Source organism: Nicotiana tomentosiformis, chromosome 3 (assembly GCF_000390325.3).
Source record: "Nicotiana tomentosiformis chromosome 3, ASM39032v3, whole genome shotgun sequence".
Taxonomy (NCBI): Eukaryota; Viridiplantae; Streptophyta; class Magnoliopsida; order Solanales; family Solanaceae; genus Nicotiana; species Nicotiana tomentosiformis.
In genome coordinates, this window is record NC_090814.1 from 56056357 (window position 1) to 56067759 (window position 11403).

The 11403-nt window shown below is 43.5% G+C and overlaps 1 protein-coding gene across 1 annotated transcript; it reads right to left on the reverse strand.

Annotated features, from left to right (window-relative positions):
• Positions 1 to 445: 445 nt before the first annotated feature.
• On the reverse strand, positions 446 to 9798 carry LOC104090601 (7-deoxyloganetic acid glucosyltransferase-like). Its single transcript, XM_009595735.4, has 2 exons — positions 9089 to 9798; positions 446 to 1551 (listed from the first exon to the last, which is right to left on the reverse strand). Exons 1-2 carry the CDS (start codon positions 9273 to 9275, stop codon positions 596 to 598), a joined length of 1143 nt encoding a protein of 380 aa, XP_009594030.1. The 5' UTR covers positions 9276 to 9798; the 3' UTR covers positions 446 to 595.
• Between the last annotated feature and the right edge of the window lie 1605 nt (positions 9799 to 11403).

The following is an 11403-nucleotide window of genomic DNA, read 5'->3' on the forward strand; positions in this document are numbered from 1 at the left end:
ATTTTCATGATTTTCTTTTTTGGAGGTGGATGGATTTTCTTTTCTACGGTGAGATTTTTGGTTTAGTTACCAGATTCTTCAAGCTAGTTCCGCTTCTTGCTCTTCCAATTCAGAAAGACTTGTCGGAAATCACCGCTTGATTTACATGTTTGAGAAATGATATTAGTTAGGGAAGAGAAAAGAAAAATAAAAGAAGAAAAGTAAAAAAAAAAAATTCTTTTAATAAAAGAAATGTTGTAAAATTTGAAAAATAAAATAAGTAATAAAAAGACAAAATTAAGTGGCGAAAGATGGTTGGTGCGTGCATTATACTACTTTTTCCTGGAACTGGTATTGATCACAACGGTGATAATGTATTTTTATTAGATTGGTCAGAGTCCAAAATTCATAGTTTATGTTCGTTGCTTCCATAACGAAACAAAATTAGTCATCAAGACAGAGAAAGTAACAAAGAAGTCTCTCTTCCGTGGAAAAAGCAGTAGTTTTCAAGAAAACAGTAGAAGAAAACGACGACAAATTTTAGGACCCCATGCCAAACTGATACCTACTGTAGTATTCGGCAGCAGAAATAAAAAAAACATACAAGCTTAGCATGTCACGTTCTTATGTTTCCATTTTCTTTAGTTCTAGCCAACTCTTTGATGTCATGAATGAGACAGTCGAGGTTATTGTACGATGAACCACCTTCTCCAATACTTAGTTTTGCCAACTTTGATAATTCCTCAATTGATTTCTTGAACTCGTCTCTTTTTGTTTCCATCAGATCCTTTATCGTTCTCTCTATAGTTGATCTATCACACATGTCCTTCATGTCCAACCCAATTTGCCATAATTCATTTACTAATCTGCTTGTGACTCTCTGATCCACATATTGTGGCCAGCATATCATGGGCTTTCCCTCGATGACACTTTCCAATGTTGAGTTCCACCCACTATGTGTTAAAAATCCAGAAATAGATGGGTGGGCCAGTACCATCTTTTGTGGAGCCCAACTCACTACGTAGCCATTTCCCTTGCAACCCTCTGCAAGTTCCTTCATAAATTGGACGTCTGATTTGCCTCCCTTCAAAATGTTGGGCCTCATAACCCACAAAAATTTAACTTTACTATTCAGTAGGCCATGTCGAAATTCCAAAATTTCCTTCTTCGATAAAACTACAGCACTTCCAAAACTCACATAAATTACTGATCCCATGGGCTGCGCATCAAGCCATTTAATAGAACTATGATCTTCTTCCCACAAACTATTTGAGAAGGGCAATGATGGAGTGTTTTTTGAAGCAAGTTTAGCCTTTAAGTGCAAGTGTACAGGCCCAATTGCATATGTTTTGGGAGAGTAGGAACGAATGCAAGAAAGAAAAGACCTGTCTAAATCTTCAAATGTATTCAATATGAGACCATGGGATTGTGGGATCCGCTCAATCTGCTTCAAAGCGGCTAGGAAATTTGGATCAGTCTTATAATCCATGAGACAAAAGTGTGGAAGATCTCGTCGGCGAAGAAGACCTTCCATGGCTGGTATATGTGTTACTGATGCATCCAAGTCATTGTCTAAGAAGAAAATATAAAGTTAGTTTGGTTAAATTTACAATTGCGGCATTCCAGGTTTGGATGTGTTTACCCTAAAAAACGGATAACAATTAAATTTGTAAGTGATTTTAAGGATACGTGGATTTATTCAATACAAACGGTAAAGATTACCAGAATAAATAAATAAGAGATGTAATAAACTATCAAATTGCTTGAAAATAGGGGGGATGATTCTGGACTCGAGGGCAGCCCTAATAAGGTATCCGTCTTCGATCCCGGGCTTATAATAATGAAACACTGACCAACAAACAAAAGAGCTTTGAATAACAGAATAATAGTATATTGCCTTGGTATGCGTGTTACAATGTGTTTAATGAACATTGAGACCCCCCTTTATATAGTAGGGGAGTCCTACTCTAGGTACAATTCCATAAAAGGTAAAAAAAAAAACCTTCTGTTTAATTAATCACCGAATTTTCGCCGGTACGTGCCGAGATTTGCACCGTGATACCCGGTCGGTCACGGATATCACGGCCCTCTGTTAATCGTGTTCGGTTGCTCAATAATGTTCTCTGAAGTCTTTTGGGATTTGGATCGATCCTGGGGTCATGGCCCGATATTCCCGAAGGCGGGTGCCGTGTCCCCGAACCCTGTCTCGATGAGACCCTTGCCTCGATTCTGGCTCCTTATCATCACGTGTCTTGCTCGATTCACCTTATCGGAAATTGGGGTATCCCATAGGCCCGGTTTGACCCGTATACAGATAGTCCCCTCATTTCTTGGAGAGTAAGTTTTACAAAAACGATGAGGAATGACATGAGTTCTTCAATCCCTTCTTCAGCACGCCGTGACACTAAACGACAAAGAAATTGAAACGTCCCGTCAGTCGCGTCGTACTGACCCCAAACGTGTGTCAGCCATCGGCAGGTCGTTCGTGGATGCGAAACGGCGCACAACCTCTATAAATAGTCATTCCTTCGTTCATTTTTTACTTTTGACCAAGCTCCTACCTTCGATCCTTCAAGATATCACCACCTTCCTTCATTTTTCAACATTCTTACCTTCGTTCTTCAAATTGCAATCTTTCTTTTACCCTTCACTTAAGCCAGCGTGCCTGATTTTCTCAGCAAGTTTTTACTCTTCATCTCCTCATCTTCCTTCAGACTTTCAAACCTTTTACCCAGAAAAAAATGGCGAAGACTTCCAAAACCATTCCCCAGAAAGGTGTTTCTTCTTCCTTGTAGCCGACCACTGAGGTCGAGAAGACCGCCCCTGATGTGGTCATCCTCGAGAGGTCTACACCGGGTGCTAAAAACACGAATCACCCTCTGATTCAAACTTAATGAACTTAAAATTTCCAATTTCTACAACTGATGCCGAAACCTATCAAACCATGTCCGATTGACCCCAAATTTTGTACACAAGTCATAATCAACCCTACGGACCTACTCCAACTTCCGGAATCGGAGTCCGGCCCCGATATCAAAAAGTCCACTACCGATCAAAATCTCCAAAAATTTAATTTTCGCCAATTTAAGCCTAAATTAGCTACAGACCTCTAGTTTACATTCCGAACACGCTCCTAAGTCCAAAATCACCTAACGAAACTTCATTCCGGATTTGTCTTCATATAGTTCCAATTATGGTCAAAATCCTAATTAAATAGCCAAAACACGTTAGTAAAAAAGGCAAGAATCAACTTAATTACACGGATGTCTAGGCCCCACGGTGGGCGCCAAACTGTTTACCCGTAAAATGGTACATTTAAATTTATACGTTGTTTCTAGACAAGTGAATTAATTTGATCCTGAAATAATGAAATAATTAAAGAAATACACAATACTTAGCCTTGAAATGCTGATAAAATCACGAAGAACAATAATTTGGGAGCAGAGCTTCCGGGCACAACAATGATGAAACCAAGGAACAAGAAAGTAAAATTGTATAAAGCTTTTTATTGATTATATCATAAGTTTGCACACTTTCAAACCTTTTACCTAGAAAAAAATGGCGAAAACTTCCAAAACCGTTCCCCAGAAAGGTGTTTCTTCTTCCTTGTAGCCGACCACTGAGGTCGAGAAGACCGCCCCTGATGTGGTCATCCTCGAGAGGTCTACACCGGGCGCGGCCACTGATGAACCGACGGTCGAACATCCCTTAAAAATGTTCGTCCCGGGGGGGAGGGGGGGGAGGGGGAAAGTGTTCGATTAATGACGACAACAAGGCTGAAAAGCCCTCTATGGTCCAAGGCCGAGGTGAGGCAGTGTTACGGTACATCTGCTCCATTACTGAGGCCGTTCTTCCTAAGGTTCGAAAGGACTGCGATTGGACGGATAAGGACGTAGTAATTTCCGGGCCTGATGACGATATTACTACCCATGTTGAGGGATATCTGAGTGTTTACGCTTATCCTTTTATATTAGACCTGGTGGACCCGGTCATCCTGGACTTCTGTAGGAGGTACGAAGTATGCCTTGGCCAGATTCCCCCATCGCTGTGGAGGATCGTGATTCTCCTCCATTTTTTTGTGAACAAAATTGATTCCTGCACGTTTACCATCGATCATCTACTCTACTTGTATAATCCCTAAATCTTCCAGGGAGGAAGGGGGACTGATAAAGCTTGTTTGTCGAGCTAGCAAAGCCCCATTGTCAAGTATCGACGAGGACCGGGATCGGGGCTGGCAGGGATGCTTTGTTTGGGTGAAAACCGCAGACTTGATCCCTGTCGAGTGGAGGCCATTCCCCGAGAAGTGGAACGTGTCACGTAAGTATAACTCCTTTAAAACGTTTATTTTATGTATTATCTTCCATTTTCTCATCGGTGCTTGCTGTGGTGCATCCCTCGCTTGAGTCCCAAACGCCATTCCTCGGCTCAAGGAGTAGATCAAAGGCATTTGTTCGTAGATTCTTTATGCCGAACGCTCGTGGCGCGAGCTCTCGAAGGGTCGCTGGGAGACCCGTTCTCATGGTAAGATTCTTCTCTCCGAGTGGAAGCACTAGGCTTTCTTTTTCAACACTATGTCCTCATTATTTCTCTTCTTTTTTGCAGGCTTGCCTAAGACCATCGAGATTAGGCTCTTGGCAGGGGGGGAGGACCTGCCCGTTGATCCTTCCGCTTCAGGGCAGCCTGTAGCCACAGTTAGAGAGAAGAAAAGGAGGTGGGCCCCGAGTTTCCCGAGCTCGGAGAAGAAGAAACCAAGGAGAAGGTTGGCTCGTAAGCCAAAGGAAAACTCCAGCTCCCGAGTGCCTGACTCAAATTCACTCTTTCGGCTCAAGGATGAGCTCGAGGAGGACGATCTTTTTGTGGCCCGCAAGCTGCCCTTTCACGAGGAACAGGTGGCAGCCGAGGGGGAAATGACGAAGGCTAATACCCCTCAAGTTCACGAGGCTGGTACAGAGGTGAGGGTCGATACCTCTCGAGTCGCCGGCTCAGCGCCACCCGGTATTATAGAAATTTGGGGATCGCCCTCGTTCATATAGTCCATGTTTGATGAAGCCCGAGTGACGAAGGAGCGATCCAATAAAGGGGCTCATGGAGTGGACGATCCCCTCCGATGCTTCTTTTGATGGTGTAGACTCAACCGCCCTGGAAAACTTCTCCAGGTTGGGTGACTTAGCGGTGCCGAGGAAAAGTTCACCCTCGGGGGTCGGTGGGCCGAACTCGACCCCGAGGTTGGTCAACCGGTTCCCCGCTCCGAGCACGGATCCTGGCCGGAAGCGATCAGTTGTTATCACCGTCCTAGAGGATGCCCGGGTTCTTTCTACCCCTATCGGGGTAGCTAGCTACCTCCGGTGCCTGGAAATCGAAGAAGACCAGGCAAAAATGAACGACGTGGATACGCTATGCTTGTTCAACGAAGCACAAGAGGCATTAAACCGGGTAAAGTGTTATCACATGCTTTTATCTTCGAATTTAGTTTTTGATGACTCTAATGCCTTTTCTTTTTCATGTTTTGTGGGCCTTGGTGCTCCACCATGAAACCTTTCTCCGATACCGGGATGAGCTTAGCCAACTCGAGGCCGAGGTCAAAGAGCTTGTTGAGAAGAGGGACATGTATAAGCTTCTCAGCGAGCAACGCGAATGAGAAGTCAAAAATCTCCGGGCTGAGTTTGACGCGGGTCAGAAGAACATGCCGACCTAGTGGAACAAGTAAATATCTTCAAAGTTAGTGATGACGAGTTATGTTTGGCGACTAACGGTCAAAACTCACAGGTCCAGCAGAAGCTTGATCGGATCGACCAGCATCGAGCGAAGATGGATGGGGTCAAGGCTATAGCCGAGGAGTAGAAGGGCAAAATGTACCGATTGGCTTCGGAAAAGGAGACTGCCCGGGAGCAACTAGCCTCGGCGAAGGTCCAATTTCGAGGGGCGAGGGAGAAAATTGAGGCTTGGTCCTAAAATATCGAAGACCTCCAGTCCCAACTGGGTTCGGCCGTTGTTGAACAGGATACCCTTGGCAAGGAGCTTAAAATGGCCAAGTCAGCGGCGGAAATAACAAGGGCCGATGCTGAAGAGATGGTGGCCCAGTACAGAGCTGATGCTGAGGTAGCCCAGGATTGCCTGAAAGTCACTATCGAATACGTGAAGTGATAGTACCGAAGAGAGGCTCTTGAGGAAGTTCATACTCGGGGGTTTGACCTTTCGGCCGAGTTCGAAAATGCTAAGAGGCTCGAGGCCGACGCCAAGAAGTTGGAAGATCCCGAGGACGAGGAAGGCTCCGAGGGTTCCGGCGAATCCGAGGGCGAAAAAGACCCCGATGGTCCCGGCGACGAGGCGGACTCCGGCGAAGATTAGACTCAGGTGCCTTGTATATTTTCTTTATTTTTGTATTTTTGTATATTTTATTGAAGTCGTTTGGCCTTTGTAAAGATCTTTATATATATATATATATACAAGGCTTTTCTTTTTTCCCTTTGGAAATTTTTAAGTTTGTTTCTTTTGGTTTTTTCTTTACGATTGCAAAGATTTCAAATGCCTTAGCACGTAGTAATAAGGTCTTGTTCGGAGGTTCGAACAAGGCTTGTTCTCGATGTAATTTTGCTCAAAACTCGTGGGGGCTTTGTATGACCGGAAGCTTTCCCCAAAGCGCTTACTTACAAGTTTTTAGATTATAATTTTGCTGAGGGTAGCTTTTGGACCGGTTTAGAATTTTTGAAGGCCTTATGTTTTAGTTACGGGTTTCGGACATCTCCGAGCCGTTTCTAGGATGGCAGTAGCCTTTTAAGTTCGGGTAATGCCCAATAGGCTTATTACCCCGGGCTTCGATACCCGAGCCGTCCGGGCTTGCCCAGGACTACAGTCCCCGAGTGGGGGTGGTTGTAACCTTTAAAGTTCGGGCACTGACTAATAGGTTTTTGTGCCCCTGAGTTTCGACAGCCCGAGCCATCCGAGTTGGCCTTGGACAACAGTCCCCGAGTCGGGGTATTCTCTTGGATCCGTATAGAGGTGGCCCTTGGGCTCTATGTTCTTAAGGAACAAAATGTAGTAATTTTTAGGAGACAAAATATGTATCTACAAGGTAGAAACTTTCTTTAATTTCTGTGCGCAACATACAAGATTGTAAATGTGTACAAGCTTCGTGTTATGGCTTAAGTGATCTATGTGGGAACAATTCATTTGACCGTTTGGCCCTTATAATAAATCCTATCCACTGAGCCCAGAATGTTTGAGCACAAAGTTTCTTTCCTTGCTAAAATCATTATCCGAGGGTGATGGCCCCCAGTATTCGAGGCCGATCGTAGAGAGGGTCCGGATACTGTTAATGTGATCCTCGACTCCGGTTCATAACCGGTCTTCAGTTCTAAGATTGCACGATTACCGTTGCCTCGTTAAAAATCTTGCCGAAAAACCCATTTCGGACAAAACCGGTTCAAGGGAAAAAAGAGTGCAATGCTTGCTTTCATGTCTAAAAGCCGCATCATCCTTTGGCCGTTGCCTGCAAACGTCAGTCCAATTCATAACACATGTAAAGAAAAGAATGAATAGGGTCGTACCTTAGCAGTAGTATCGTTTTAAGTGGGTTACGTTCCAGTTGTTCTGTAATCGCTCACCTTTCACTGCTTCGAGTTTGTATGATCCTTTGTCGGTGATCTCGATAATTCGATATGGACCTTCCCAATTTGGTCCCAGCTTCCCTTCGTTCGGGTTCCGGGTGTTCAGTGTCACCTTTCTTAACACTAAGTCCCTGATATTGAAGTGTTGGAGGTTGGCTCTCCTGTTATAATACCTTTCGATTCGTAACCGGACGGGGGCGATTTTGCGCCTTTCGTCCAATAGTTCCAGGCTCGTGCTCATGGCCTCATCGTTTGACTCTTCGGTCGCATATCAGAACCTAAGACTCGGTTCTCTTACTTCTACCGGTATTAGCGCTTCGACACCGTAGACCATCGAGAAAGTGGAGACCCCGGTACTAGATTTTGAGGTTGTACGATACGCCCACAGGACTTCGGGCAAAATTTTCTTCCATTTTCCTTTGGCGTCGACCAACCTCTTCTTAAGATTTTGGAGTATGGTTTTGTTCATAGACTCCGCCTGCCTGTTCTCACTAGGGTGATAGGGTGTTGATATGATACTTTTGATCTTGTGGTCCTCGAAAAATCTACTCACCTTACTGCCGATGAACTGCTTCCCATTGTCGCACATGATTGTGGCCGGCATTTTGAACCGGCATATGATGTGGTCCCAAATAAAATCAATAACTTCTTTCTCCCTGACTTTCTCAAATGTCTGGGCTTCCACCCATTTAGAAAAATAGTCAGTCATAAATAATATAAATTGAGCCTTACCGGGGGCCCATGGCAGGGGGTCGACGATGTCCATTCCCCATTTTATGAATGGCCAGGGTGAATTGACCGAATGTAGTAACTCCCTGGGCTGATGATTCATTGGTGCATGCCTCTGACACCCGTCGTATTTTCGCACAAACTCCTTTGCGTCTTTAATAAGAACATTTAGCATATAATAATACCCTAATCAAGCCAAGTGCGAAACATTTCTGTCTTTCGTGATTCGTGCCCATTTTAAACAATCTAGTATTACTATGTATTTTATTTTTCTCCTCCCCAAATTTAATACATTGTTCAATTTAATGAGATTCAAACTAATCAAACTATGACTAACATGATGAATGTATTCTTTCACCATTTTGATATGAGAAAAGTTGCAAACTTATAATAATTTTCTTGCAGTTTCGAATATCTAAATTTTGATTAATACAAAATTAATCAAATCAAAGCTAACTTCGAAGTTTAACTGATTGACTCAGTTCAACATATAGGGAGAGAGACGCGAATACATGTTTCTAGCTAGAATTTAGATTATAATTAGTTGTCAAATAAATAATAAGGACTCAGGCTTCTCTCCCTACATTGGGACGCCATTACTAGTAACGCTAGTGTCCAGCGATAATATTCTTTTCTGTGTGTGTGTGTGTTTGGTGTGTGTGTGGGGGGGGAGGGGGCAGGGTGCTGGTAAATAGTGGTAATCTTATTTAACTTGAATTTACGAAACAAAAACAAAGAAAGAAAAATGAGTGAGGGAGAGAAAGAGAGAGTACCTTTAAAGGGAAGCTCGCCAGATTCAATAAGTTTTGACAGACACAAGTAAACCCAAACGCAGGACGGGCTAATGGTGTCAAAGGGAATAACTGGAACTCCCATTTCATTTCCAATATCAACCACATAATAAGACAGGGCATCTGGTATAACACATGTCACCGGTTCTTTGGCTCCACTTCTAAGCATATTTTCTCAAAGAAAAGGCTCTGCCACGGTCTGCACGGAGCTGATAATGTCCCCGAATTGTTCGACCGAGCGTGAGTGTTCCTCGGGAAGGCCATCAGGTATTGCGAGGAATCGAAAACCGGGATATTGCTCGAAACGAGATTGGACATTGGTGTGGCGGAGGAGACGTTCTTGGTTGTGGATGGTGTTGAGGAAGGTGACCTTCAGGCCTGAAAGGCAGAAGAGCTCGGCCAGCTGCAGCATAGAGTTAATTGGGCCTTGCATTGGAAGAGGAAAGATGAGAACGTGAGGAAACGTTGCTTCTTTGTGCTGGTGCTCCATAACGTGAGGTCAGTTTGCTTGACTGGATATGTGAAATTAGGCTTTGGCGTCTCATATTTTATAGATTGAGTTGGTACAGCATTTGCCCTTCCCAGTTTTCTTCTCATCTGTGTCTTTAATTAATTATTTGGTGGGTTGATGCCTTGATACTTTGGCACATGTAAAGAGGGTCATAAATATATTTGTTAAGTGAAGAAATTATACTTAATTTCAAGTGGAAAGGAAAATTTTCAGTTTTCCACATGACTCGTTCCAGCGGCCTGTGTAACCATTTTTATACGATTGCCAATTATTATGAGTTGTACATTGTATACGGTCGAAATCGAGCTCGCATACGACATGGTAGGTCAGGTTCGGAACATGGCAATAAAGAACTGAAGATCGACCCCAAATCCACCGGGCTAGAATCCGGGGTTGGAACCCCCGCCTTCGAGAATATCGAGTTCGTGATCCCAAAATCGATCCTAGCCCCGAACGAGCTCGAAGAAACATTGTTAGCATAACAGAAGACCGAAATATCCGTGACCAGTCGGATATTACGGCGGGAATCTCAGCATACATTAATGAGGAACTGGCAATTGGAAAATCAAGAGATTTTTTACCTTTTATAGAATTGTACCTAAAATAGGACTTATCTACTATATAAAGGGGGTCTCATAATTCATTTAATACATTGTAGCACGCATTTCAAAGCAATACATTGTTATTTTCTCTTTCAGCACTTGTTCTTCTGTCTCGTGATACTGATCAAAGTGTATCTGGCTCAAGGGTAGCTAACCTTCCGAGATTGAAAGTGTCCAATTCGTGTGTTTTGAATTTACTTTATCATTGTTTATTTCAATTGCAACTTAATTTATCACTTTGTATCAAGTTAATCCTCGTATCCTTAAAATCACTTACAAATTTAATTGTTATCCGATTTTGAGGGTAAACAGTTTGGCGCCCACCGTGGGGCTAAGGATAATAGTGGTTATTTGATACAAATTTTCATAACACACTACTTTACACTTGTTCTTTGAAGTGTATCTAATTTCAGGTTAAATCTCAAAATGCCAAACTCTCAATCACCACCCCTACATGTTGACAATGAGTCAGGTCATCAAGGTGAAAATAACAACATAGTGCCCAGTAACGAGGTATCGCCCGTTGATCCCATCGGAATTTCGGTCGCGGACCCGATCGATGTTAATTCACATGTGGCTATCAACGCAAACTTCCCAACCGATCCCGAGAATAACGTCCGTGATGGATCCCGTTCAGAAGCTCAAACACATAAAATATTGGAGGAGACGGGATCAATTTACGGATGATCTTCAAAATGTTACAGGCTCAACAGGTGGTGATAGATCAGTTACAGAACCAAAACCGCGCACCTTGCAGAATGGAACCTGATCCGTCCCGGAAGTAACCCGCAATGATGAACCGGTTACAGAGAGGTCGAATGAAAATGAATCGGGGACTAACCCCGAGATCGCAAAGATACTCGAGGAACTGTCAAAACGGATAGAATCAAGGGAAAAGAAAATCGAAGCTAATGACAAAAAGGTAGAAACCTATAATTTCAGGGTCGATCAAATTCCAGCCGCACCGCCAATATTGAAAGGCCTGGATTCCAAGAACTTCGTGCAAAAACCTTTTCCTCAGAGCGCGGCTCCAAAGCGATCCCTAAGAAGTTCCGCATGCCCGAGATTCCTAAGTACAACGGAACGACCGACCCAAATGAGCATGTTACCTCCTGCACATGTGCCATCAAAGGGAACGACTTGGAAGATGATGAGATCGAGTTTGTCTTGTTGAAAACGTTCGT

Coding starts and splice junctions, on each gene's coding strand:
- LOC104090601 (XM_009595735.4), bottom strand. CDS start 9,275: ATGCTTAGAAGTGGAGCCAAAGAACCGGTGACATGTGTTATACCAGAT. Junction 1,552..9,088: donor TGGCGAGCTTCCCTTTAAAG/GTACTCTCTCTT, acceptor TTTTCTTCTTAG/ACAATGACTTGGATGCATCA.